At 35.3% G+C, this 27,873-nt stretch overlaps 2 protein-coding genes and 1 long non-coding RNA gene across 3 annotated transcripts in view; 2 read left to right on the top strand and 1 right to left on the bottom strand.

The window, feature by feature from the left end:
- The window catches only part of LOC139977448 (zinc finger protein GLIS3-like), a 67,462-nt gene extending 60,113 nt beyond the window's left edge, over nt 1-7,349 (top strand). Inside the window, exon 10 of the mRNA XM_071986791.1 lies at nt 613-7,349. Within this exon, the coding sequence (XP_071842892.1) occupies nt 613-749 (137 nt within the window). The 3' untranslated portion in view covers nt 750-7,349. The remainder of the gene's footprint in view (nt 1-612) is intronic.
- A 984-nt stretch (nt 7,350-8,333) lies between these two features.
- Nucleotides 8,334-16,384, top strand: LOC139977555 (uncharacterized). The gene is made up of 2 exons (XR_011796595.1): nt 8,334-9,019; nt 9,121-16,384. It is a non-coding gene; the product is annotated as an uncharacterized lncRNA (long non-coding RNA).
- LOC139977551 (tax1-binding protein 3-like) lies at nt 13,745-27,824 on the bottom strand. The gene is made up of 4 exons (XM_071986939.1): nt 27,508-27,824; nt 22,350-22,454; nt 20,877-20,954; nt 13,745-19,219 (listed from the first exon to the last, which is right to left on the bottom strand). The coding sequence occupies exons 1-4, from the start codon at nt 27,547-27,549 to the stop codon at nt 19,106-19,108; spliced, it is 339 nt and encodes a 112-aa protein (XP_071843040.1). The 5' UTR covers nt 27,550-27,824; the 3' UTR covers nt 13,745-19,105.
- Nucleotides 27,825-27,873: the final 49 nt, after the last annotated feature.

The following is a 27,873-nucleotide window of genomic DNA, read 5'->3' as shown; positions in this document are numbered from 1 at the left end:
TCATTTATCTTTCTTTTTCCTTGTAACTGTCACAGCGGTTTGAACTTTGTAACATTTTGACCTATAAATCAATTTTCTGGTTATTTTGATTAATTTCATGTCCATGAAAATACCAGGGAATGGAGAAAAGTAAAAAAAAAAGAGGGAAGGATGATTTTTTGTTTTACCTGTGCCTTTCTTATCTCCCTTTTTTTTTTCTTTTAATAAGTACCAACAATAGGGTTGATTCTGAACTAGTAAACTAGTTAGTCTTTTGCCATGGAAAGCAGGTCAATTCACCTATACAATGTCTTTCCACAAAGTTATTCAATGCAAGGTCAGTTTTTATTTATTTGGCTGTTTTTGCACCCAATCACTTTAAGTTTGAGTATCTACCCATACCATTAATAGAGTCTTATCAAAAAATGTTAGATTTAGTCATTTGAAGTTAGAGTGCTTCTTATCGCGTGGGTATTTCAAGGTCATCGCATTGAAAAAAATACAAATAACAACAAACAAGCAAGCCATCAAGTAAGACCAGTAACTAAGATAATAAAGAAATTATTAGAAAACTTGATTATTTGCACAAGTCATTAACTATCCCCCCTCCCCACCCCCCTCCTTATTTTTTAGGTAACCAGCATGTAGGTCCTGGTTCTGGTGTTATGAGTACAGGACATAGTCTGGAAGACAACAACCTCTTACAGATGAATGCTGTCGACAGATGTCCGAGCCAGCTCTCGGCTATATACGCAGAGGGACCGTCGTAGGAGGGCGGAGTAGACTTTCTACTTCTCGTCTATTCAACCAACCCTCAGGTCAATAGGGTCAAAGTTCACGAGATCAACGTCACATGGCTCATGGACGAAGGTTTCAACTGGACAGGAGAAGCTCATCACGAGCAACGTCCATCTCTTTAAGTCGCATCAAAGTTTGTGTCAGTTGCAAATATGCAAAAAACCTTGACATTGGCTACACACTGAAATACTATTATTATTATTTATACTGCTTGTATGTATGTAAGGAATCTGAAAAAGATCACACTATTTATTTGAAAGCCTTGATATCTCTTTGGAATATTACATTAAAAAAAATCAGACAAAATATATATGCTTTTAATAAAAGAATTCTATATTAACTCTATTCAATTATATGAAACAATGAAAAATAGAACTCAGTAGTACAACAGGTATGAAATAGGTTTTCTTGTTAAAAGAAGACTGGAGGAGAAAATGCTGGATAAGATGTGTGCTTTGACCAACGTTGAAGGTCGTCAATGCACACAATGGTGCAGTAAGTCATTACAAATGGAACGACCTCATCCTCATACAAACTAACTTTAGGAAAGGAATCTTCCTAGTTAGATACTCTCCTCACTAAGACCCTGTATCTTTACAGCATGTTTCCTTGCTTTTGTCGTTATCTTGAGGGGTTTTCCATCATAGAACTCTTGTCTTATCTTGGTGTATTTCTTGAATGCAGTTTGTCCTGATGGGTTATCTGGTTGGAATCTGTTGTTGGGGATTCCTTTCTTCATAGGTCAGATATCAATTTGTGACACATTTGACCAAAACTCTTCTAATTTAATAAATTCTTAGTTGTTAAAATCTTGGAAGCTATCAGTTCTGATTGCTGCAAATATTACTTCATCGTATCTCTCTCTGTACTGCTGTATTGTTATGTATATTGAAGGAACTTGGAGTGTCCTCGAACAATCACAAACTTTTTACGCAGGTTTTTGGTTTTTGTCAGAATTGATCAAATCATGTTTATTTAGTAGAAAAATGAGAATTATTTAAAGAAGAAGACAGATTCCATCAAATAGTAATGTTTTTCAATTTGTCTTCTATGTGTAACACACAGTTTTCTATTGGAGCAATGGTATTAATCTAAAAGACCGTTTGTGTTCTGTAAAAATGAGAGGGATGTGAAACTTTTGTGTTCGTTATATTCTTTGTTTCAATGTTAGTTCGAACCTGTAACAAGTTTTGTGTTTTTGATACATTTACACACAGAGTACATTCCTGTTTGTCATAAACACTAAAACACCATGCCAATTACTTGTTCATGAGACACATACTTTTTGATGATCGTTAGCTTGTAAGCTAGTCATGTTATGGAATGTAGAATAATTGGTTTCAGGTTTTTCAAATTGAGAACATAAGTATATCATGGTATCACAACCTTGTGCAGCTTTTCTTTCATGTTTATGTAATATATACAAGAACGTATCGGTATGTACTTAGTCATACACCTCAGTGAATTGTTCTCTTGATTGAGAGTTTGAATAGTGTGAAAAGGAACACAAGATTGGCAGTTAGCCTAACACACAAACAATGTGGAAAAGATTCAGCCTTTGCTTGAAGGAATTTATTTTTTCTTTAAATATTTTAATGAAATAAGATATTTTATCACTGTATCAATTGTTTACTTAAAAGTTTCCATCACACAAATGCAAATCAAGTGTTACCATGTCCATCTTATTGTATTTGTCTGTTCACACTCAGAATGCTGAGCTTGTTTCTTTAAATGGAAAAAAAATTATTCAAATATTCTACATTTTAAATGAATTATTTCACTTGAGATTTGTCACAATCAGTCCTCATATGTGTCCTTAAATTATTGCCGTCCAATTAGTACAGTATTCCACACTTCCACCACCTTGCATGCCTTAGTGTATATTGCTAAATGCACTCCATATATAAAACAATGTCTATATATCAAGAGTTTTATCTTCAGGATATTTTAATATATTTTTTTTTTAAATGAAACAGATTTTAAAGAGATTGCATCAATTTAATTCATCATCATTGAGTGACATTTGTTTGAAGATTGTTCCATTACGTCATTTACTTATATAGCAGTTTGTGGATTCAAATTGACAAGGGTTATTTTTTTATATTGTGATTTCACATTCAGCTTATTTGCTCATTATATAGACTGGTAGTTAGTACAATGGTTAAAGAAAAGAAAAGGTCTTTTGATTTGAAAACTTTTCTGGGTGTTGTTCCTTCACACAACGATATATAGCATTTTCTGCATATAATTCATATTCAGTGATGTAATATTTATCCAATTTGATTGTGAAGTCCTTACTTATTGGTATTGTCAAAGTTTTGTTCATTTCAAGTTCCTTTCTGTGCGACAGAAATGCTCGATATTCCAGAAATAACATTCTCAGACTAGGATGATAACAAAAACAAGAAAATGTCAGGAATTACTTATGTTGTGTACGTGATCAGTGTATCGTTGAAACTTGCAAAGAATTTACAAATTGTCTCTCTTGTTGCCTCGATGTAGTATGAAACCGTTGATTAGTTAATTGGTGAAACATGCACTTAAAAGAGATTTGTTTATTAGGGGTGGGGTGGGGTAGGGGATGGGTGTGGGGGGAGGGCTTAAGGGAGGGGGTTCAGTCTTGTCTTCCTTGGAATTTGTTCTAGGAATGGACACATTTGTGCGCAGTGAATGGACACATTTATACATAATGAATGGACACATTTATACATAGTGAATGGACACATTTATACATAGTGAATGGACACATTTATACATAGTAAATGGACACATTTATACATAGTGAATGGACACATTTATACATAGTGAATGGACACATTTATACATAGTGAATGGACACATTTACACATAGTGAATGGACACATTTATACATAGTGAATGGACACAATTATACATAGTGAATGGACACATTTATACATAGTGAATGGACACATTTATACATAGTGAATGGACACAATTATACATAGTGAATGGACACATTTATACATAGTGAATGGACACATTTACACATAGTGAATGGACACATTTATACATAGTGAATGGACACAATTATACATAGTGAATGGACACATTTATACATAGTGAATGGACACATTTATACATAGTGAATGGACACATTTATACATAGTGAATGGACACATTTATACATAGTGAATGGACACATTCATGTGTAGTGAATGCAGGACACATAATACATATTGTGCACAGTACATGGGCACATCCGTACACAATTCATGGCAACATTCACAGACAGTGAATGGACAATGTAGGAAGTTGGACATGATTTGACTTGGATGACTCAGTTGGGTCTAACTAATGTCTTGTCCTGAAAAGAGTAAGACAATGTGTACATTATTTTATTACATACATTCAAGCGTTATGGAAACATGGTTAGAAGTATGATTGTAACGGATGTTTTTATTATAACAATTGTAAAAATGTTTTTGGTAAACTACAGATCAAGGCAGGTAGCCAGCCATTGTAGTATTTGATGTTATCATATAAATCCACCAAGGTTGCAATGGATTGCTTCAGTCCATTGTGTAATCAAGTCTTCAATAGTAGTAACGTCCCTTTCTCAAGGCCAGGTATCGATTTCATAAAAGTACATTTCGAAGGGGAGAATTATTTAAGACGAAAGAAATGAAGTATTAACCTCTAAGCGGAAAACTTCACAATCATCTTCCAGTGGCTTTTACAAACTGGGATTACAAAACTAGGAATTGGCTTGCTTAAACCCCATCAAGTACCAATCTGTACATTTCTGTCAGAAAGCTGATAACATGTACTGTAGATGTGTTTGTTTTGGTTTGAGCTGATAAAACAGGAAAAATCTGGAAAAAAAGGAAAACAAGAGGGTAGACCTACCACAAACAAGCGCTTCACCTCTAGGATATAGGATCTAAACCAAGACATATTTAGGCCTTAGTTTTAAATTTCATAGAGCTAGGTGATGAGATGAATCTTGTGAGCTTTTGTTTGCCTAGCTGGAATATGATCTTTAACCAATAAAGGGGCATCTGTCATTGAAGTGTCTCAGCTAGGCCAGACCCGGGATTTATTTAAGTCCGAAACGTAAAAGTACGGACGACCCATTAAATCAAACCACCGCACAGGCTCGTCTAATTAAAGTGATATGAGTTTTTCTATAGGTATCATCAGATTATGAAATTCCGGGAGGGGGGGGGGGGTTGATTTGTTGCATCTGAGTAATTTTGAGAAGTTTATATGGTCACAACAGCAGGTGTCAGCATTTTAGCCCAACATTGTAGAAAGCTAGAAATTGATAAGTACTTTCCTAGAGACTCTGATCTACAGGCTCTCCCAAGCCATGAAGTGTTAAATGTCTCAGTGTTGATAACTATACTTTTAGAATGGCAGTATAATGCCTGTTGAACCATTATCTGGCCTTTTTGGCATATTTGCAGGCAATATTGATGAACTTTAAGACTCCGGTCCTAGCTTTATTATAAGGGGATTTGTACTCCTAATCATTCTGTTGTACTCTTAACCTACAAGTCTTATAACCTCTGGTGGGGAATTCCTTAGGTCCTGAATCTTTTCAATTTTTTTTTGTTTCTTTCATTTTTAATAAACCATGATATTATAGCAGACCCTGCTTTGTCTCACATCAGACTACACTTTTGTGAGTCCTAGAATTCCATTTTCAATTTCTCAGCTGCAAAAATTTTCAATGAGTTTTTTTGTTTTTTTGTGTTAACATCATTACCTCGACGTGTGTGTCCCTTTAAGCTGACGTAGCTTAGCAACTAGCTGAAGAATGAAAGGGTGGGAGGAGAAAATGATATAACCTTTGACCTAAACAAATAAATAACCGCATCGCTAGTAATCTTATGCTGAAATGTACCTTCTTAATACTTGAAGGTTTATTTTGTGAGCCTGTGTGTTTCATTCCCTAGGCAGTACTTTCAATAAAATAAACTTTACCTGGAAAAATAAGCCAAAGAAAGGTGATCGCAGCATATTGGCATCCATCCATCCCGAGGACTGAACATATCTGAACATTATCGATTTTTCAAGGTATATGAAAAAAAATTCAATATTCAAAGAAAAGGGGAAAAAAATTGGTGACGGCAATAAAGAGAGAACTAAAGCAAAACAGGAATATCCTTGAATAATAACACCTTGATGATATTAAAAATACATTCTTGCCAGTTTTAGTGTACATAAAAATATACATAATTATTTGCTTTCGCTTTGTATGAAAATTCCCCAGAATGAAGAGAAAGTGTGATTGTGTGTGCGTTCTAGAATTTCAAGCATTTTCTGCAGATGAGAACATGTTTTCAAATGTTCTTGTCCGTGTTAGTTTCAGCGAGTACTTTGACAGATAGGCCACTGTAAAGTGGAGATTGGTTGATAGCGACCATATATGGATGGTTCCATATATATATACGGTAGGCTAACTGAAAAGGTATGAAATCCATATTTTTTGTCTTTTGCTGCTTAAAATATGGATAATAAAAAGGTATGCTACTACCTAAAATGTAACAATTGAGTTTACACAAAGGTGAAGGCAGTGCTTAAAGAATACCAAAATATGCATTAGCACCAACAGATAATATTGCCTGCAACTGTTTGCAGTCCAAAAGACATCTATTTCTTGATTAATGTGTCAATAAAGATATGATGAGATTTGAATTTCGATCGTGTTGCAAAATATCCACGCACAGGGCATCTGTCATAATTTGATAAAAATCATCCCTGTTGGCAATTCATCTTTAGTCCAGTTGGATGTAATTATTCATATCTTTGTTGGTAATCACGTTGTAATGTCATGCCCATAAAATCCCCTTATTGCTAAAGTTTGTTTCTACATTTACAGAGAAACAATTCTACTTCTGGCACCCCATTTTGGAATAGCCTAACCCACAGACTGCATGGGGTAAAGTATAGTGCCTAACGCAAAATAAAATAGAAACCTTTGATTGGTTGATTTTTCGACATTGGTCGGAGGGCATTTGTGGTATAGCTCCTGTTGAGTACGTCGGCGTGATACACATGGTTAGTATAGGTATTAATCAAGTGGCTGTGGTCACAGTAAATTTGCTACATTCAATTGAAAGTGATAGAATATATATTCTATTAATTAAACAAAAACCCAGAAAAAGATAACTCTATTTTCTGTCAGTTGAACTCATCTCTGATCACATCTTTATTGAACGTCACATTTGTTTTTAAAAGAAGTACTTTTATCTCGTTTTTATATTTTTCACTTTTAAAATGTTTTTTTTTATTGTAAAAAAAAAAAAAAAAATCACATACATAATATCTAAAAGATTTTTTTTCAAGAAAGATGACAAAATTTGATGAAAGTTGCTATGATCATTTAATCCTTTTTAGCCACATTGCCTGTGAATAATTGATTATAGATATTAAGAATAATGTGCGGTATATATCAAACACTTGAGATTTAGTCCAAAATTTGTGTTTTTCCATTCATCTTGATATATATAAATATATATATAATTTTTTTTTTTGCACTTTGAAAGCCTTCATGCTTTAATGTAAATGTCATGTATATATATAAATATATTACCAAAAAATCTTCATTTTCATTTTTTTTTTTTTTTTTGCATTTAGCATTTTGAAAATTCATTCAGGAAGCACTTTACATTTGTAGCAACAATATTTTTAATTTGTTATTGTTTTGTTTCAATTAGATATTAGATCAAGAATAAGATGATGAGCACTAAATTTTATTTATTAACCAATTTATTTCTTTTGGTGTGGGAGCGGATGGGGAGGGGGATGGGGGCTTGTTTTTGTTGGTATCTTATAATAGTTATTTTTGGTGTTGAATTTGGTAATTTTTTCGTTATGATGATGGGCCTTACTAAAATACCATAACAATGAAGTTTGTCAACCTGTATTTCAAATGATGAAAAAATAGTAGAAAATATTTTGAATGATACTTGGTATAGATACTTGATACTTATACTTGGTATTGATACTTGGTACTGATACTTGGTAATACTTGGTTAGTTAGGTTTGCTTGAATTGCTGCGTAAATGTTTGAAGATATTATTTAGTTCTTTTGATGTTAACCAGCATTGTGGTATACATGCATCCATCATGTGTTTAACATAACACATATGATCTCATATGACCAGACATAACATTTATCATTCAAGTTGAAAGTACTTGCTTGAGGCCATGTGGGAGGGTAGGGAAGTGTTCTAGCTTGGGTGAAAAGTCAAAGTAAATGGAGGACTTAAAGAGATACTCTTGATATATATTGGCTTCGGAATAGGTTGGATCGATATTTGTGGCTGGTAAATACAGATATGGAATTTATTTTTAAAATGGAATATTCTTATTTTGTATGTGACATGAACTTTCTGTGGGTATTGTGTCTTAACTCTTGTGACATAATTTCATGACTTTTGACTTTTTCAGACTTTAGTTTAGTGGTCTTACATTTCCCCTGTTGCTGATTGGCGCTCTCGGATGGGTGAAAGTATTTGTGTTTAAGAATAAATAATTATGGGAGGGGAATGTGGGGGTTGAGGGGGATGCGGGGGGGGGGGGGAAGAGGGGTGAAGGAGAATAAATGTTTCAAACAATTTACCACTCAAAAAGAAATAAATGCCAAATAAATAAAAGAGTGCATACAAGACTTTTAAACGTTGGAAGTATAACCTCAAATAGATTCATGACAACCAGTAAAGAGTTGAATTGGTAAAAGAGGGTCACAGTTTTTTGATTTTCATAATATAAAATGGCTATAGATTTGTCAATCAGATCGAGTCATGTCACTGACAACAGCGGCCAATTAACATGTCGGTTTGATTTGTGGTGATCATAATCTAATGGGGAAAAAAACAACAACATGGATTACTATCGTTCCAAGCTAAAGAGTTTGGAGGGGTCTTGCAATATGAAATCACATACATAATATCTATAAGAGTTTAGTTTTGTTTAGTTTCAAACATTCAAGTTTAGTTCAAACATTCAAGAATTAAGTTTAGTTTCAAACATTCCATTCAAATAATCCGTCCTCAGTAAAACACACTGCCTTCACAATTGTCATGTTTTGTTGAAAAACATTAACTGTGGTAAATGTTTTTACAGATTAGATATATAATTTGAATTTTGATTTCAAAACAAATGTATCACTTTGAAATGTGTTAGTGAGTTTAGTGCCAATTCGTGAAGCATTCACGTACCAGCTTTTCCACCAATAACACGATTGTTAGCTGTTTCCATTGGTACTAAGTAGGCAGCTTTGTGAAAATAAGTAAAGTTGTTTCATGAAACATTCACGCATCAGCTTGTCTGCCAATAACAAGATTGTCAGCTGTTTCCATTGGTATTAAATAGGCAGCTTTGTGAAAATAAGTAAAGTTGTAAAGTTGTTTCAAGTTTATAATCAGTCCTGTGCCTAACAAAAAATTGTTTATAATTTAAGTTTCCTGTCAGACCTAGTCTCTATTTTATCTTGAATAGCTAATATATGAATTTCTATATTTGTTATTAAACTGCATGTGAAAAGAGCTATTCAACATATTTATATGTACAATCCTCATTCCTCACTCATTTTCATAAATATTTTAAGTTTGGTATCCCCTTTATTTTTGGGGGGGGGGGGTGGAGGGTTTACATTGAAAATGTGAAGTTGTTAATCCTCATGTTTATGTGATCAATTTTTCCTTTTATGCTTCAAGAAGAGCCAAAAAGTAAACTTTTGATCACATTCATGATTATAGTGTGATGAAGTTGTGTAAAACTTTAGTCCCACACAACAGAAATATTGTTTTATATTATATTACCTCAAATAAAGAAATTTGTGGACAGCCAGAGTTGTCACTGAAACTTACAACTTTAACCGAAAATTTAAAACTAGTATGTTTGTTTCAGAAATACCATTAGACACCCTCCACCCCCCCCCCCCCCCCCGCTTTATTATAAGGCTGCATTTTTCATAATATTTGACAGAATCTCGGGGGGAGTGGAGGGGGGTGTCTTACTTTTATAGCTCTTACATGAAAGATATCGAACCGTCAGTAATACGTGTCCCGTTACATGAATCCACTCAAGTTGGCTAAAGTTCAATTAAACGAAAGTATTGCTTAAATCCATGGGACACACAATTTTCTGGATTAGACTAAACTCCTGGCATTCAAACTCTGTTACTCGATGGCCTCAATTTTGCACCTTTTTCATCGTCTTGGCGATCTGCCAGTGTCAGGCAGATGCTGCAGGTCGGCAAAGGGGCCTTCCATGACTAAGGGTGCTTGGCTGCAAGATTTTGCAAGGTGTCATATTTTGCAACTTTTGTAATTCTGTAATAATTCATGATCTACTTTTTTTGGTCTAATAAGTTGTAGTTAGGAGGCAAACAGACGGATGTAATCCCAAACAACGATGTCATGGTTTTTATAGAGTGGGAGGGGTCGTAGGAGGTAACTAAAGGATGTAATCCCATACAAAGACGTCTCGGTTTGATAGGGAGGGAGGGGCCGGAGTTAGGAGGCAACTTAACGGATGTTATCCCATAGAAACACGTTTCGGTTGGATAGGGAGGAGGTGTGTCATCAATTTATCTGAAAATATCATATGGCTCCATCAAACTGGTTCAAGGCTGCCACTTTAATAATAGGATGAAGATTCTCTTTGTAGCAGAATGCAACCTTTGAATAATAGGATGCAAACGATCAGTCTGCATGGTGACCATGATCTGCTAACCATTTCTTGGTTCCATGTTGTTTTGTCTTTCGTATTACGACTTGCAAAGTTTTCCATCGGTAATCATCACCAGCCATTTCGACTTTTCCTTTAGGCTTTCTCTCTTCCGTCAACAGTCATTATTCCCTGTGTCGCCATGGCAACCTGTTTTTATAATGATGCTTTCATATAGCCTTCACTTAAGAAAACAACAAATGATTGTCAGACGAGTGGAATGAGGACGTCTTTGCCTTGGAATATATTTTGTTTTTTTTTTGTTTTTTTCATGACAATAAGGATTTATCACCACACTAATGAGCCAATTAGACCAACAAAACTATCTAGAAATCAACAACTCAATTTGATGTAAGCAGAATTTTTTTTTTGTCTATTTTTTTTTTTTAAATTTGTTGGGAGAGTATCATAGGAATTGCTACTTTGAATTTGACATCAATGTTATAATGTTTGCAGAAAAAAAAATGAATGTCATTTTGTTTAGATATTTTGTATCAAAATTCATAATAAATTGTGGAGTGCACATCAGAATGTAGTCTAGATGTCATTTCTGTTTCCTTTGATTGCTATATTTTGTTGTTAAAAGTATTGTACGAAAATTCTTTTGATTGATTATGATTTGTTTTGATGAAATTCCACAAAGAAAGGGGTAAGCAGAAAGAGGGACTAGTTTGGTACTGTATTACCGTCATCCCTTACCTCCCCCCCACCCACCACCCAAAAAAAGGGGGAAAAACAGAAGAAAACACTTGACAATTATTTGTTGTAGTCTGTGATGTTTCTTTGTCAAAGAAACTCCCTTACCCCCAGGAATTGGAGCATAGGTGGTAGCCTACCATTTCATCATGGCTGATGTTCTTCAAAAGCTTCTATATATATAGGCACAGGTTGGAATTCCAGTGGATTTTAATTATATATATATATATATATATATATATACACACATTTGCACATTTATATACTAAATATGTATTTGTAATGCAAGCTTTTTGCTTCTAAAAGTGAATAAATTAATATATGAAATTAAAAAATTCAATTGGCCTGGTGATGTCTCTCACTCTGTTGTCGTCAGATAAATGCATTTATATCTGTTGTTCAACTGTAAATATTTTTATAACTTTGTGATAAACCATGCAATCAGGGCATAGTCTCCACCTACACCATTTCTTAACTTTCAACTGTGACCACTAGGTTATCACTTTGCATGTGACATCATATTGAGGTTTGAGTGCAAATTTATGCTGAATAATTTCAACTTCACCGATTTTGGGGGGGCGAATGCCCCTCCTGACGGACTCATATGGACTGCTGGCGCCCTTTTCAGCTCTTTACCACTTTTTACTTATTCGCGATTATTGACTTTTTTATTGCGCTCTCATCAACATATTGGCATTTGTCACATTTTGTTGGTGTAATTTGGCGATGACACCGATTTATTCTTCATTTATCTGCAAATTAGCCAGGCTAGGAAAGGGTCATTTCCGGCGATCTAGGGAGTATCTTTACTCAAAATAATTCCTGGCCGCTACGCGCCAACCTGTGTTGTGGCTCTGCTTAGATAGTGTCGAAAACGCCCCTACAGACCATTCTCGCCCCTCCTGACCAATACCCCTAGCTCCGCCACTGATCAACAAGGAGACTTTCAGTTACCTCCTCAATTTTTGGCATTGTATTTTAACATGTTGAGCAATAAACCTGTTTCATGTTGAGGTGTTTTAAACTTAAGCATTTGAACATCATCCTTAGAGTCACCAAAACACCCAAGAGGCCGTTGAACGGCTTTCACCTTCCCTTTAAACGTACAGTGTCCGTTTATCCGTGACATCATGAACCGGATCGGTTTATGTGGATTATACTTCCAGCTGCATCGTTATGTAGATATATTTCCATGCACTCTCACTACATTCTCCCTATATATAGCAATATTCACACACAGCTTATAAATAATGCATTTTCCTCTTAACCGAAGTGTTTTTTTCTTTTTTTTCTTAACTATTCATATCCAGCCATTTTTATTCTATTTTGTTGGTTCCTGATTACATGTCATAAAACTGCAAAAGATAACACAACTGCCACACAATTCATTTCTTTTCAAGAAGAAAAAAGTATCATAATTCAGCATATTTTATTCTGACTGCAAGAACGTATTTTACATAAATCAAGATCCGATATCATAGATATGGTTAAAAGTATTAAGGCACAAAGATAATTTCACCAGCTATCCTACTGCTTAATATACTCCGATTATTGATCGAAACTTGATTAAAGGTAGCTAGCATTATGCTGAATACAACTTTAAGAAAACTTAAGCATAAGAGAAAAACTCGGTTGGTGGTATGTATTAATGATCAACATTACAGGGTGCCTGAAATTAAGTATTTCTCATAAACTCCAGGTATGCTTGTAAAGGTCACAAAACCACACTCCTTTATGAGAATAAATAGCAAAGGTGGGCTTTGTGATCGAAATCAAACGACAGGGAATTACAGCGGCATTGTTATTAGATAATGGCACACCCATATCATTGCAGCAACAAAGAGAGTCTATATTGCTAGCGTACCATACTGTCCACAAGTTGAAATTTCAGGGCTGTATCAAATAGGAAGGGGCTGGGGAAAGGGGGGGGGGTGAGCAGAATTTCCAGACTTTCTCCCAAATGGCTTGCATTTTTATAACACATGTAAAGTTGTATAAAACATTTCAAATTTTTACTACAAAAATGTAGTTAAAATGATTGAAATGCTAATATCATTTTGCAGGCTACAGACCTGGTAAACTTTTCACTCGACTCTTAATTACATTAAATCCTACACAGAACACAAAATACATTTCAATTAAAAAAGTCTTCCATCGTCAAGACAGCTGCACTTCAAACAGCCTCGTTAATTCACACGTAGCAAACGGTGAATTAGAATGACAAAGCAAATATATAATCTTATTTCAGTTATTAAGTAAAATTCTGGGATTACATCTTTAAGGCCAAATATTTCTAAGTTTGGCTAAATTTCAAAATTGGCTTCTACATTGAGAGTCATTTTACAACTTACAGATTTTAATTTACCATTAATTTATCAAAAAAAAAAACCCAGGAAAGAGAATAGTTAGCTATTAGTCTTTAACCAGGTACATACAGGTCATGGGTGAAGCTAACCTAAAACATGAAGAGTAATTAATATTAGCACAACTTTCCATGCACACCTTATTTATAGCCTAAATCTGCCTCACAATGCACCATTTTACTCCTACACTTTTGTTTATTTTTCTGGGGGAGGACCAAAAGGCCCACCACTACGTATGAGTCGGCTTTAACGACACCAGGGCTACACCTCTGCCTCTACAACTACACCTCTACAACAACACCAGGGCTACACCTTTCCTTCTACAATGACACCAGGGCTACACCTCCTCTATAAAATCCAAGATCTGCTCCTGTATACAGGTACTGTTATATTAACAAAACTTAAAATGGATCTGAGACAAGTTGGTCCCAAAGCAAAGAATTTCACCCTGTTGTGGTCTTATTCAGATAAGAAAAAGAAGATGAAAATCTACACACAAACAAATATAAGAGAAGAGGAAAAAAGAAGTATAAACTTCTCGATTATTTAAATGAAAACAATGTCATGAATTCGTGATTCAATTGAAACATGCCTGTAACGACACAGTTAGGTTGTATGCATCACCAAAAGTTGCAAGGGGGAGAAAATCTCCCTAAAATTTACTGTTAATGAAAATGACATGGCTTATTTAACAATTAATTAACGTCCAAGCTAGGGTACATTATCAAAGTGCTCCCCTTTCAAGGATTATGTAAGTGAAGGGTGTTTTTGGTATGGTATGGCAGGGTGTTTTTGGTATTATACTGTGAGATAACGCATTGCACTTAAAAGCAAAAGCCAGGGAGAATCATGTCAAAAGCAGGCACACTTAAAGGGTGGGCAGAAAACAAACCTTACACAGAAGTGCTCGGCTGCAGAAAGAAATACATCTGGCGACAAACAACAGTACTTACAAGATGATTCCAACAATGGTTGCAAGAATTAAAAACCAAATATCAGTGGATAACCTACATAACAGCGAATAAATGAAGTAGCCTACATGACAGGCAATAAACGAAGTAACATACATGACTGGATATAAATGAAGTGACCTACATGACAGGAAATAAATTAAGTAACCTGCATAACAGGAAATAGATTAATCTAAATGACAGGAAATATATTAAATAACCTACATGACAGGAAGTAGATTAAGTAACCTACACGGCAGGATATAAGTGGAGTAACCTAAATGACAGGAAATAAATTAAGTAACCTGCATAACAGGAAATAGATTAATCTACATGGCAGGAAGTAGATGAAGTAACCTACATGACTGGAAATAAATTATGTAACCTACATGACAGCAAATAAATTACGTAACCTATATGGCAGCAAATAAATTAAGTAACTTACATGACAGGAAATAAAAGCAGCATATTAGCAACAACAGGATATATAAACCCTGTGATCATATTTAGTAGGCATACAATAATAAAAGGAAAATGTGTCAAGAGAAGATAATTCCTAAAATAAAGCATAGTCAATTATACCTGATGGATATCTAAATAGCAGCAAATAATATTAACAAAATGCAATTGTTATTGCAGTCATCGTCAGAGAGCAGAAGATAAATCTACAATGTCATACTGCGAACCAGAAATCAGCAGCAGGACAAGCCCACGCAATAGCAGCAGATTAACAGCATGATGGGGTGGTGAGAAATAAATTTATTCTGGTGAAGTGGAATCCTAGTGGAAACAGTCAAATGTTAAAATCAGCAATAACATAAAGGGAACCAGATTAAATCACAATAGACCAGTCTAGCAAAAAAAAGTGGGAAACCTGCCAAAAGAAGCTGCAATTCTATATGTAGCAATTAATACTATATATATACATATATATATATATATATGTATATATATATATATATATATATATATATATATATAGGAAGAAACAACACCAGTCAAGTAGCAAATAATATACTAGAATTCAAGAAACTTACAAAATTACAAAGCACACTGCCACAAAAGTGTAAACAAAGGAGGATCCGAATACCATGCTATATATATATATAAATATATATATATATATATATATATATATATATATATATATATATATATATAATATAATATAACGAAAATCCACGTTTACTCCAAAAGAAAATATTAGAGAAAACCAGAGAAATAAGATATGACTCATAATTGACAAATATGGAGTAAGTTTAAGAAAATATATATATATATATATATATATAGAGAGAGAGAGGAACATACTTTGGAAATTATCAGTAATTGCAAGATGTATCGAAAATTTATAGTTGTGAAATTTGTTGTGCATGATCTTTGTGAATGATAGAGTACCACTAGGCTCTTGAGTGTAGGGCGGGGGGCGGGGGCATGGTCCCCCAATAAGTGATGATTTCCACAAGGGCATGCTGCCACCACAGACAGTAATTTCACAATCTCTCAATATTAGTCTGTCCCTCCTTCCCACCCCACCCCGACGCAAATCTCAAATGTTGCGGTCAGGTCCTAGTACAAAAAAAACTAGCCCAACAAGTATTCCAGATGCAGTCCTTAACAGACAGACTCATTAACCTTCTCAGAATAATACACAAATTATTACTGTGACATTATTTAGTTTCAATTAATCAGATCATGCGCTGCTATACTTGATTATTTTGTCTTATTACTATAATAAACTAGATGTTTTTGATTTTTAATGAACCAAACTTTCTTTGTCGCTATTTTCGGGTGGCAGCTAGAATGCATAATTTAAGACGACATGGCACTTGCTTACACTGATGTCATGAAAAGAAGAAAAGGCAGCAACTCCTCTCCCCCCCCCCCTCCCCCACATACATACATACATATCTCTGATATGAAAATTTGTTGGAAAAATAATCTACTAGGTGGAGGTGGGGTGAGGGGGGGACATAAATCACTGGGTGGACGATAGGCAGGCTCAACTAACTGAGTGGATAATTGCCACCTAGTTTTTTCTCTGAATGTCTCAAACTTCCAATTAATGCAACCCATCTGTTACTCTCATTAACCGGTCAATCTTAAACTTGTCACTGCCATCCTTGTCTCAGTCTAACATTTAATCCACAGACTCTTCTGCCAATCTGTTAGCTATTATCCGAGACAAACGGCTGGCAAATTCTGACAGCGCCCTCGCTTGCACGGCACGACCCACTGCCATTACCTACGTACGTTGAAACGCTATTAAACACTACAGGACCAGCTTACAATGTCACATGAGAGCACGTCCACAAACCATCTATATAACTGCAGCGAGCCATTCAGAAATAAGACACACAAATCCGGCCTCTACTGAGATGGTTCTTTGACAAGGATTTCAAACTCTGTGAAATTAGTGCGTTGGATGTAGAGTCAATATCAATCCTCCCAGGTTTTCTCCTATCCTAACAAAAAGTCGCAAGAGGCAAACAAATGGCCATCTCTTAAAGTTATAGTGTTATTGTTAATTTATATAACTGGAAGAAAACCTGATATGACAATTGACAGAGTTTTGAACAACTTTCATACTTTTGGAGAACAGTTTTAAAAAAAATGTTAACCCTAATTGACAGTCGATGAGGTTCTGATTAGTGACCAAAACTTACGGTTCTCCTGGCTAAAAAAAAACTTCGTGGTCATGATAGAGAAAAATCAAAGTTGTCATGAATGGCTATCATCCAGCCATCCAGTGACGGAGAGTTAAAACCTTTCAACCTTAAAGCTTAGGCCTTAATGACCACAGCGGATTAACAACTAATAGAGTAGCACGTCATTTAATTACATTGGGTATAATGCTACTGTATGTACTCCCGATTAGTCCCAGTAATTTAAAAAGCAGTTGAAATCAAAGTTAGATTTGAACGAGTGGACCAGATACAAGACTTGAACACACATCTAAAAGCACCGGTCTTCATCTTCACCATTTTCTTTAGCATCCTCACTCTTTGCACCAATCATACTTAGCTAAAAAAGATAAATATATAATATGTAAATAGAAAAAGATTGAATACATTAGCATAAACTTTGAATACAGTGGAAAGAATTTTTCATCAATTCCTATATAAAAAATGTTAAAACGTAACATTTTTTTTCTTTCTTGGAAAAGTCACAGAACTGGACGTTTAACTTCACAAAGAAGCATTATTGAATACATTATACATATGTATGAGTACTACTGGTAAACTCTTCGTACTTCACATATGTCACATATATGTCACGTTTGTCACAGAGAAGCATTATTGAATACATATGTACAGTATGAGTACTCCGCGTAAACGCTTCGTACGTCACATATGTCACATATATGTCACGAAGAAGCATTATTGAATACATACGCAAGAGTACTACTGGTAAATGCTTCATACGTCACATATGTCACATATATGTCACGAAGAAGCATTATTGAATACATACGCAAGAGTACTACTGGTAAATGCTTTGTACGTCACATATGTCACATATATGTCACGTATGTCACAAAGAAGCATTATTGAATACATACGCAAGAGTACTACTGGTATATGCTTCGTACGTCACATATGTCACATATATGTCACGTATATCACAAAGAAGCATTATTGAATACATACGCAAGAGTACTACTGGTAAATGCTTCGTACGTCACATATGTCACATATATGTCACGTATGTCGCAAAGAAGCATTATTGAATACATAGGTATGAGTACTACTTGTAAACGTTTCGTACGTCACATAGCTGACACTGTTAACAACCATGGAAACATTCAGATACATTCTCAACAGCATCTAGAATAAATTACCATCATCTGAACAATCGTGGAAGGCGCTTTCTTCCACTGATACGACTTGTCTCCTTCACACAGTCAACAGCACTAAAACCACAAGCATTGGCTCTCTTACATAACAATCAAGACTAAACTAATATATATTATATTTAAAAGGTCCATCCAAACTTGATCCCAAAAACACTAGCCACGATATCAGATCAGGGCATAATTATCCGGTACCGCATTGCGATGCAAAATGCTATGCAAAATAGGCAAGTTGCTATACTTGTGCAAAGATGTATTTTACACAGGTACCATCGTACTTTGTAAAGGAACGTTCAGAGCCTTCAAAAGTGCTACGCAAACTTTACACAGTAAAATTTTTCCCTGTCAGATATTCAAGTATATCAAATATTTAACTGAGAAACAATTCTGTGTTAGGAAAGTCCATGCGGCTTCTCTGTGACGACTAAACGTTTCCGGACTTCCGGACCATTTCTAGCTGCAGGTTCTGAAGAAGTAGACCATCTCTGAATTCCGTTTTAATATCTTCTGTGGAAAGCGGGTGCAACATTTTCTCATCAAAAGTTAGAAATCACACCATCGGGCAAGCAAATTTTGCATTGATATTTATCGATTGCAAGACAACCTTAGTAGTTATTGAAAAAGTGATCAAAAGGACCTTCTGTCCAAAGCTGAATCATACTTTGAAAGTCTTTCTTTCTAAGGCAACAGGTGTTTGATGTCTAAGCTAATATGTACAGCAACACAGTGGTGTGGCAAGCAAAAGATTTGATAGTCAGATATAGCTACCACGCCATTCCCTGTCTGGTCACCTTTAACCTCAAAATCTGGTCTTTCTGTTTTCGTAGAAGTTTGACTGCATGGTCGTGAGTGACTAAGAGCAAATCGTAGCCATTTACCTGAAAAGATAGATTAAACAGAGGAAATGTAATTACAAAGAAATAAACACAATATTAGTTAAATCAATTCCGTTGGCCATCTAAATAATACTGTACATATGTATTCTAACCAAGAGCCCAATGGGCACTATGGTTCCTTGCTTAAAAGGAAATAAATGTCTTGTATATGTCATATGTACCAGCTCTAAACCAACAACTGTATTCCAAGTTTGGATATAATCTGATTTAATGTTGAGAGTTTATTGTAATTGAAATATTTTGGCCCGTTCACAAAAAATTGGGCCCCATAAAATTTTCTTATGCTAATAGCACCCTATACTGTCCCTTCATATCATGCTTAAAAGCACTCTTACTGACAGTATTAACAGTTCCTAACTTTTATCTGATAGAAACATGATACTCATACTGCTCATACTGTCAGTATGATTGCTTTGAAAAAGCAGGACATGAAAGTACATTATAACACTGGGTGATTCACACACATTAATGAATGTGGTAAAAGGAGAATGTATGGACAAAGGAATCATGTGAGAAATAATGGAAAATTTTCTTTTCACTTAATCAAGGTGTGAAATAACTAACCTCATTAGAAAAAAGACAGATCACTTACTACTTCCTCTCTCTTCCAACCAACCCCCCTCCCTCCCCCTACAGTACCCTTTGAACTTAACCAAACAGTTTTCCACTACTTGTAATGAAATTGTTACACCAAATTGCTCAGAGTAGTAGATTAAGGTCTTCTTGTTGTAAAATTGTCACATATAAAAAAAAAAAAAATTTTATAAATAATCTTCATACAGTAATAATAACGTCAGCAGTGTATAAAATTCCAAATTAAACTGTTGTCACAATTAATGACGTATGCATTACGTTGCTTCCTTTGTACTAAGTATTCCTCCATTGTTTCACATCTTCTGGTTCATACACTAATGAGGCGGACAGCCTTCAGCAAACAATAGCAAGACCAAGCATCCAGTTATTAAGCATTTTTAGGATTATAACATACTAATTAACACTAGTTATCAATTAAACAAGTCAAATAAAAGAGGACAATATGACAGATGAAAGTATGGTTGAACATCTTTACATATTTTTTACATCAAATTTGACATATCAGGGCTATCCCCAGGTCTGAATGACATAAGCTTTTTGATTGTGGGCAAAGTTCTGACGGGCACATGCAACGTGGAGGGGCCAGGGAAAATTCTTATTGATGTTTTTGGGGGTTGTCCCTCAGACAACCAGTTCTTACCATCTCTGTTGTTTGAACGGTAAAAAAATTGGTCATGCATAAAGGATAGTTTTGGATTTAGTGAATGTAAAGACTTTGTTTAAGGAAATTTCTTACATCAGGCAAACCTTACAGGGTATATGAATTGCTTGCAAACTTCATCTTGCTGAAAAATGTTTCAGACCTTTTTTTCAAGAGACTTTCCAATGGAAGTTTCTTTCTTTACATTTCTTTCTTATATTTATGAGCACTGATTATTAAAACAATTAAGTTTGTTGACATTAAAATCATGACTGACCATTATTTGACCTTCTAGCATATATGGAAAAAATACTGATGATAATTTTAAATCATTGTTAATCAATTCCTGCTTTTCAAAAAACTGAAGAAATTAAAAAAAAAACGAGAGAGTCTGTTTTGACTTACAGATAACAGTTTATCTCCAATTTTCAGTCCGGCTAACTCAGCGGGTCCTTGCTGTACAATCTTAGAAACAAATACACCCTGAAGGCAGAAAATAAAACAAGAAACAATAGATATTAAGAAATAGTAAACAAAAACAAATCTGTGACACACAGTACTACTTGTACAGTCTATGTAGGCAAATTCAAATATCTTGCAGTTTTAGTCAAAGTAGGATATCTGGAAATATTCTGTTAATAATACCAGAGTTGTACTATTGTCTTTTTGGTGCTTTGACTGTACACAAGTGAAAATTAAACCAAAACTTGATCACTGAACAGAGACGTTCAGTCTTTAAACCAGGGGTGGGCAACCTTTTTGAATGAATGAGCCAGATATAAGGAGTGAAAATTTGACTGGGCCGCACCTAACCAACGACCTGCTGTTGATTTCAAACCTTTGATTCCGAGGACTTTCAAGCAATAAGTGTGTGTACTTAATTTGTATTCACAAAAACTCAATGTCAATATGTCAGTAAAGTTGATAAGTAATGGGGATCATAGGCCTACCTGACAGCATCGATAGTGCCGATAAATTCTAAGCAGCCAGCTCGTTTTTTGTGATGATGTAAAAGATTGATTTGTTTTCTTTTTCTTGAGACATCTCAGCAAAAAAATCACTGGCTGGCCGCATGTGGCCTGTGGGCCGTAGATTGCCCACCCCAGCTTTAAACAGTATTAGGATAATCTAAACCTGGATAATTCCAGGATCTGGAGAATCCAGGTCTTTACTGTATGTAAATAGATATTGCATAATGTCTATTACAGAAACCGGCCTGTAAACTTTGAGGCCCATGATCTTCCTGAACCACGAACCACCAGATCCCCAACCCTCATAATAAATGCTCACAATGCATGAAGGCCACTAGCTTGGACGACGCACTTGGCGATTTTAAAAATAAACAAAATTGAGCTCTGTCAGCACGCGGAAATCTAGAAAAATTCTTTGCTACCTACCGGGAGGAATAATTTGGGCCAAAAAATATATTTATGGTAAGAAATGATTGTCATATACAGCATAGTATTATAACAATTCAAAGAGTTTCTATTGTTTCATTTGTGTATTTGAATTGTTAACTTCCCCAAAAATATCATGCTGATTGGAGCCACCAGAAAAATGGATATGCAAGTTCTTCAAAAATGTTTCCTCTGGACAATTTGATGAGTTAAAGTACCATATATTCGAGGAGCAAGTTTATTAACACTAATAAGGTCTCGAGTTTTAGTCACTCCAGGATTAATGTATGTAGTCCAGTTACAGAGTTGTTGACAATTCATCATCATGGACGTAAAATATGAATCTATGAGACTGATTTCGGTCAGCTTGCGGCTTTGATTAGCCAATGATGGCTTCTTCACAAGTTCCTGCTTGCAGGATGATCTAAAATACATACATACATACAAACATACAATTAGTATTCTAGAAGCACCTTCATACCTTATCATTTCTAAGGAATGGATTTTTTGAGCTGTCTTGGTCAATTCCTCCTGCGATGCTGAATCCAAGCCCGCCTGTAGAGCTTCGGTGTACCTCGATGTCGACCTAAAAATTGAAACAGTCGAACACTCAGAACGAATAAAAGGTTTCAGATGAATGCATATCGAAAGCATGTGTTGGCTAGATAATAAATCAGTGTTCAAAGTTTGAATAGCAGTTTCCATGGCTCTGAAGTTTATCTAGACTCCTAAAACTAACTTTATGTACAATTTATTATAGTTTGCGATGCGATACCCAATAAATTACTCCTTGACAGCTTTTCTTTAACAGACATGTTAATCAACTGATTTTCGATGAGTAATATTTTTATATATTGGCTGAATAAATGAATAAATAAATAAATTTAAAAAAACTGTTATGCAGCAGTTTCTCAGATACTGTACTCTGTATGCCAACCATAATAAGTTTCGGTTTGATGTTAAAATGATGCTGTTACCATAAAAATATATTTTTTCATATATATCTTGCAACCTGCATAAGCTTGTTTCTTGGGAAACTCCTTCAGGTGAAGCTCAGATCAATATCGTTTGCAACTCAGCAAAATTTACCGAATGCATCACTTCTTTCATGGAAGCACTCATTACAATGACAGCAAGGCACAAATAGTCAACAAACTCAACCTGTAGCTTTGTAATGTGTGTGTATGCATATTCAATACACCTACACCTATAGATTAAGATACAACAACTAGTATTAACGATTCTATTAGTGCAATAATTCATTGGATACTGTAATGATAAAATGTTACTTGCTGCGTACAAATTTAAACCTGTGCAACCTCGTACAAGTTCGGAACATCCGTCAATAGAAGACTTTTCTAAAGATGGCATTGTTATTGGTTAATGCAATCTAAATGTGCAAAGGCTTGTGGTTTTCATTATACACTTTGTCTTGGGAGTTACAATAAGACATGCTGCTAAACACTGACATATTGATGTCTAACCAATGCAAGATTATACCTTGGGTAGCAATCATGAGTAAAATGCAATATTAACCAATGATTCAAACTATGTTCCACAGATTGGCTTGATTTCAATTCTCCTGGTCATTAAAAGTAGGGCTATACTGGCTGAAAATGGCAGCAAAGTCACAGCTCGTGGAGATGGCAATACAGCATATTCATAGGTCGGTATAGAAAATTCTGAGACAGTCTTCATATTTGGCTTCTAGCATATTTGCATACAATGTATGTCAATAGAGGGGGTAAGCATTCAATTATACAGTTAGAGACTACAAAGTTACATGGTAACTGAATGACAGGTCTTCTTCGTATGATCATCTTCTAGTAATTAGAGGAAGATGCAGGTCTACAAAATTTACAGTTTACATCAACGGCTACATATAAGTTTATTTGAATACAGTTTGCAGTGTAAGAGTCTATATCTTAAAGCAATTTGGTCACTTTGTATATAGCATTAGTTTTGCTATGCTATACCAGGTAAGAAATTTCCCTTTTGTTATATACCCAAACCAGTTTGGAGATGGACAACAATAATTGAATGGAAATCAACTTTTACTTTCACTAAACCAAAGATATTTATTTCAAACTTGCAGGGTAATATGAGGTCTAGCTCATAATGACACAGCTAGTTGACTTTAGCCTAGCCTGGGTCCAGTTAGGACCGGTGGTATAGTAATAAACGGATACTGATTAACCTGTCACATCAACACCCATAATATCGTAAATATTGGTATTTTGTATAATGGGTTAATAAATTTTCACTGTAAAAGTAACATTGCATCCTTCAAGTTGTATTCGTCTCATAACAGTGTCTAGGTTCGTGCCTTCAAGACATGCAAAACACAACATTTGACAAATTGAGATCACTGATTCCTTGGGCTTGATCTCGTAGACACCGGCTAGCAAAACAGGTGTTCATGTTGTTGTAACCCCTCCTTTCCTTCGGTCAAGGTAATTAGGACAATGGGTCAGCAATATGTGTATCAAGTGGCCTAGGCTTCAAGACAGGATAAAATTGTCTCCATGTCCGAATGGTTCAATGCTGATATATTCAAAACAACTGCTGAGTCAGTTCTACACAGGTTTACAATGAAAGACACAAAACACAAAGAAATGTACCATGAACTACTTATATTTTCAATCCTCCAATCGTGGGAAATGGGGACGTTATAAGGCTATCAATGGCACAAAACAATAAAAAGTATCTACATTACGAAATATGTCAACTCGACCACACTCTTAGATATTAATTCTTGCAGTTACATAGAACATACTGGTTACTGTGGTACTGAACACTGTACATCAAGATGCAGCACAGGTGGTAAAGACAATAATAACAATAGTAAGGTTTCAGTGTGCACTGTACTATACACTGAACATTTAGAACTTAGAAAACTTAAACTTATTGTCTATGGCCATGACAAAGGTTACAATAAATGGAATACTTAAACTTATCTGGTTTTACACTGGTGCTGTCGCGAACTGCTCGCTTTCTTTCTTCAACGCGGAAAGTTCATTTTCGCGAATTAAGGTTCCGGTGTACATCAGTGTGCTCCATAATAGACTTGGTAATATACTGCAGTCCAGCGATTTACAAAACGGTATGACAATTTAACAAAATAGTTAGGGTTATAGTGACGTCTACAGCTCGGTGGTAGCATCCGGTTCCTTAGATAAATACAAAGTACAGGTGGGCTCCAAGAACAGCAATTAAGTAAAATATGAAAAGTCCATGGTAACCATCTCGGCAAGATCCAGAACAGTGGCCACAAAGATACTAATATGACATCCTCATCATAATTTAAGAATATAACTTTACATGATGAACATCTTCGAAACTCCCTATTTATACAACACTTTTTCCTTTAATAAAAATATGATAAGTACAATAGATCAAGCAAGAGAAGTCTTGCTCTCTCCAGATGAAGAATCAAACTCTAACTGTGTCAAGATACAATGTTACCAGAACTATGTTACAACAACTCTAGGCCACATGGCTTCCCCACATCCTATTCGTTACTTCTAGCAAAGATGCAGTTCCAACTAATAAGATGACCAATCAGTAATTACATGATGGATTAGTCCTTATAAATATTCATGTCACCATGTGCCTTCCCTTCCCCAGCTCTGGGCTATTTTGTAACCCTTTTCCACCAATACACTGTGACTCTAAATACTATTGTCCCAGGTATAAACCACAAGCACTATTGTCTAGCAGGCTCAGTTTATCTCAGGAGAGATAAGTAGCAAAAATACATACAAAAAGGCTTTGTGAAAGTAAAATAACCATCACTAATCTGCAATATACTCAGCAGAGGCAGGAAGTATCTGTTTACTCTTTTTAATTAAAACTATCTACACTATTGACAGAAACTGCTTCTACTAGCAAGTGAAAACAACAAACCCACTGTGTCATTCATGACACCAGGGTTACATTATCAACCTGCCATTGTTCTAGATGGCGGTAGTTTTGCCCTTCACAAAGTTTCATAGAAATGGACATTTCTAAAAATAGCGCATATAGAAACGTTTAGAGAGCATTTAACAAATGATCTGTGAATGATTGTTAAATATGGACTTGGATCATTATTAGAGGGGGGCGGAGGTGTAATTATGATTTTTGTTGAATTTCTCCTCTCTTCCAACCCACAGAGAACTGCACTCTGAGAAGGCGCGGGGAAATAAAAAAGGAAAAATCGGCAGGTTTGCAGTAATGAAAGCTGTGTGGTATGTACTGGGTACATGTGTACATTCAGCAATGCTTAATTTTATCGGAATGTTTGAGAAAACCTGTATTACTGTAAATCGGTTATATGAGAAAGGCAATGCTATTGGTACTGTATGACTATGATTGCAATACCAACTATATTCAAATAAATCGGTAAATTACCGGACCTTAGGGTCTATCATAGCCCAAGTCAACTACTGCTTACTGTTAGTTTCCACCACAATTAGTTTCAGCCATCTAGTTTCCGCCAAAGGGAATGGTGCCTTTCTCCATGGGGGAAATTACCACATTTGTTAAGAATGGAATTTACTGTATAGTTTTTGTAAAATATGCAAACTGACAAGGAATATTAAGCAAGGAAGGATCAAGTTGTGTCCTTTCTTCTAATAACAGTTATTTAATTCTTTATTTGTTACATTTTCTATATCTTTTATTGCATGTATATCATAATGGTGCGGTCCAAAGTCATTGCGCAAGCGCAATAGCATCACGTCGTCCAATTCTATGGATGGAGAAAGTTGACTATTTTTACGAAAAAGATTTTTTTCCTGTGAAAAATATGTATGCACAATGGTTTCAGTCAGTTTTAAATGTGTTTCCAGATACACTCTGATTACAACCATTGTATTTGATAGTATTTTAAACTTGTTGTCTTGAGTTATCTTGAATTGTTGTGAAATGGGCCTGTTGATGCTAATTACTATGACCGGAGAGATAGGATAAAATGAAGAACTTCTTTTGCAAACTGTTGGAATTTTATTTTTTTAATTTAAAAAATATTTACTTCATTTTAAATATTGATTTTAGCCTACTACTTCTTCATTCCTTGTAAAGGTTATAGCCTACATCCACATGGATATTAACTCATCACGCATGTGCCGAAAGGTCACTCAAGTCCTAATATGAATATGAGTGCTAATAATGTACTTAGCAGGGTCAATTTGATTAACAGTTAGTTAGGGGTGGCTAGCCTACCTCCCCCTCCCTGCAGACAAATGCAAAGACCTTGGCTGGGCTTGTCAATGATTCAATGTAATCAAATGGTGGAAAGTAGGCTACTAATTGCCTTAGTTGGCTAACAGTAACACTAGTATTGTTACACAACATCGGAAACTGTGACAGAAGTTAACAAATAACATCTCCTGCCAAAATCAGGTCCAAGGGCCTACCTGAATGATCAATGTATAAGACTCAGTTTTAGGCACAGGCTACAGATACGTTACCTATGTAGCCTTACTAGCCTATTCTACTTTACTAGCCTTAGGCTAAGCCTGCTGCAACAAGCATAACGTTAGTCTAACGATTAGACGGTTACGGCCTAACATTAGCCTAACGTTTGGCCTAAGAAATAAGAGTTGGCTAAGACTAGAGTGGAAATGTAAACCTGCAAATCAAATCAAACTCCTCACACATGGAATGCTTTCTCCTCCCGTGAGTCCAACTGTTGCCATCTTTCTTTTCGTGCAAGCACTTGTTACAGCTTCTGGTTTGTAGTTTATACTACCACTTGTACCACTTACATAAGAAGTACAGTCTTCAGAAAATTTCACATCAGTCAGGAATTGTACACAGTTAAGAAAGTACTAGTAGAACTGTCCACTGTAGACCAATATTTTGTGTAGCCTATGTTGCTCTTGTGATTAGCCTAGGCTGAGCACTGAGCAGTATACAGTATAATATCTGCGAGGTTGGGTCACATACTTCAGCTATTACGATAGCCTATCTCCACAGGAGAAGGCCCTCATATCAAACGTATTACAGTCGTTTCAATAAAA

This window comes from Apostichopus japonicus, chromosome 2, assembly GCF_037975245.1.
Source record: "Apostichopus japonicus isolate 1M-3 chromosome 2, ASM3797524v1, whole genome shotgun sequence".
NCBI lineage: Eukaryota > Metazoa > Echinodermata > Holothuroidea > Aspidochirotida > Stichopodidae > Apostichopus > Apostichopus japonicus.
This window is presented reverse-complemented; position numbering and strand designations above follow the sequence as displayed.

Coding starts and splice junctions, on each gene's coding strand:
- LOC139977551 (XM_071986939.1), bottom strand. CDS start 27,549: ATGGCAACAGTTGGACTCACGGGAGGAGAAAGCATTCCATGT. Junction 22,455..27,507: donor GAGGAGAAAGCATTCCATGT/GTGAGGAGTTTG, acceptor TTCAATTTTTAG/GTCGACATCGAGGTACACCG. Junction 19,220..20,876: donor TTGGAGATAAACTGTTATCT/GTAAGTCAAAAC, acceptor CTATCTTTTCAG/GTAAATGGCTACGATTTGCT.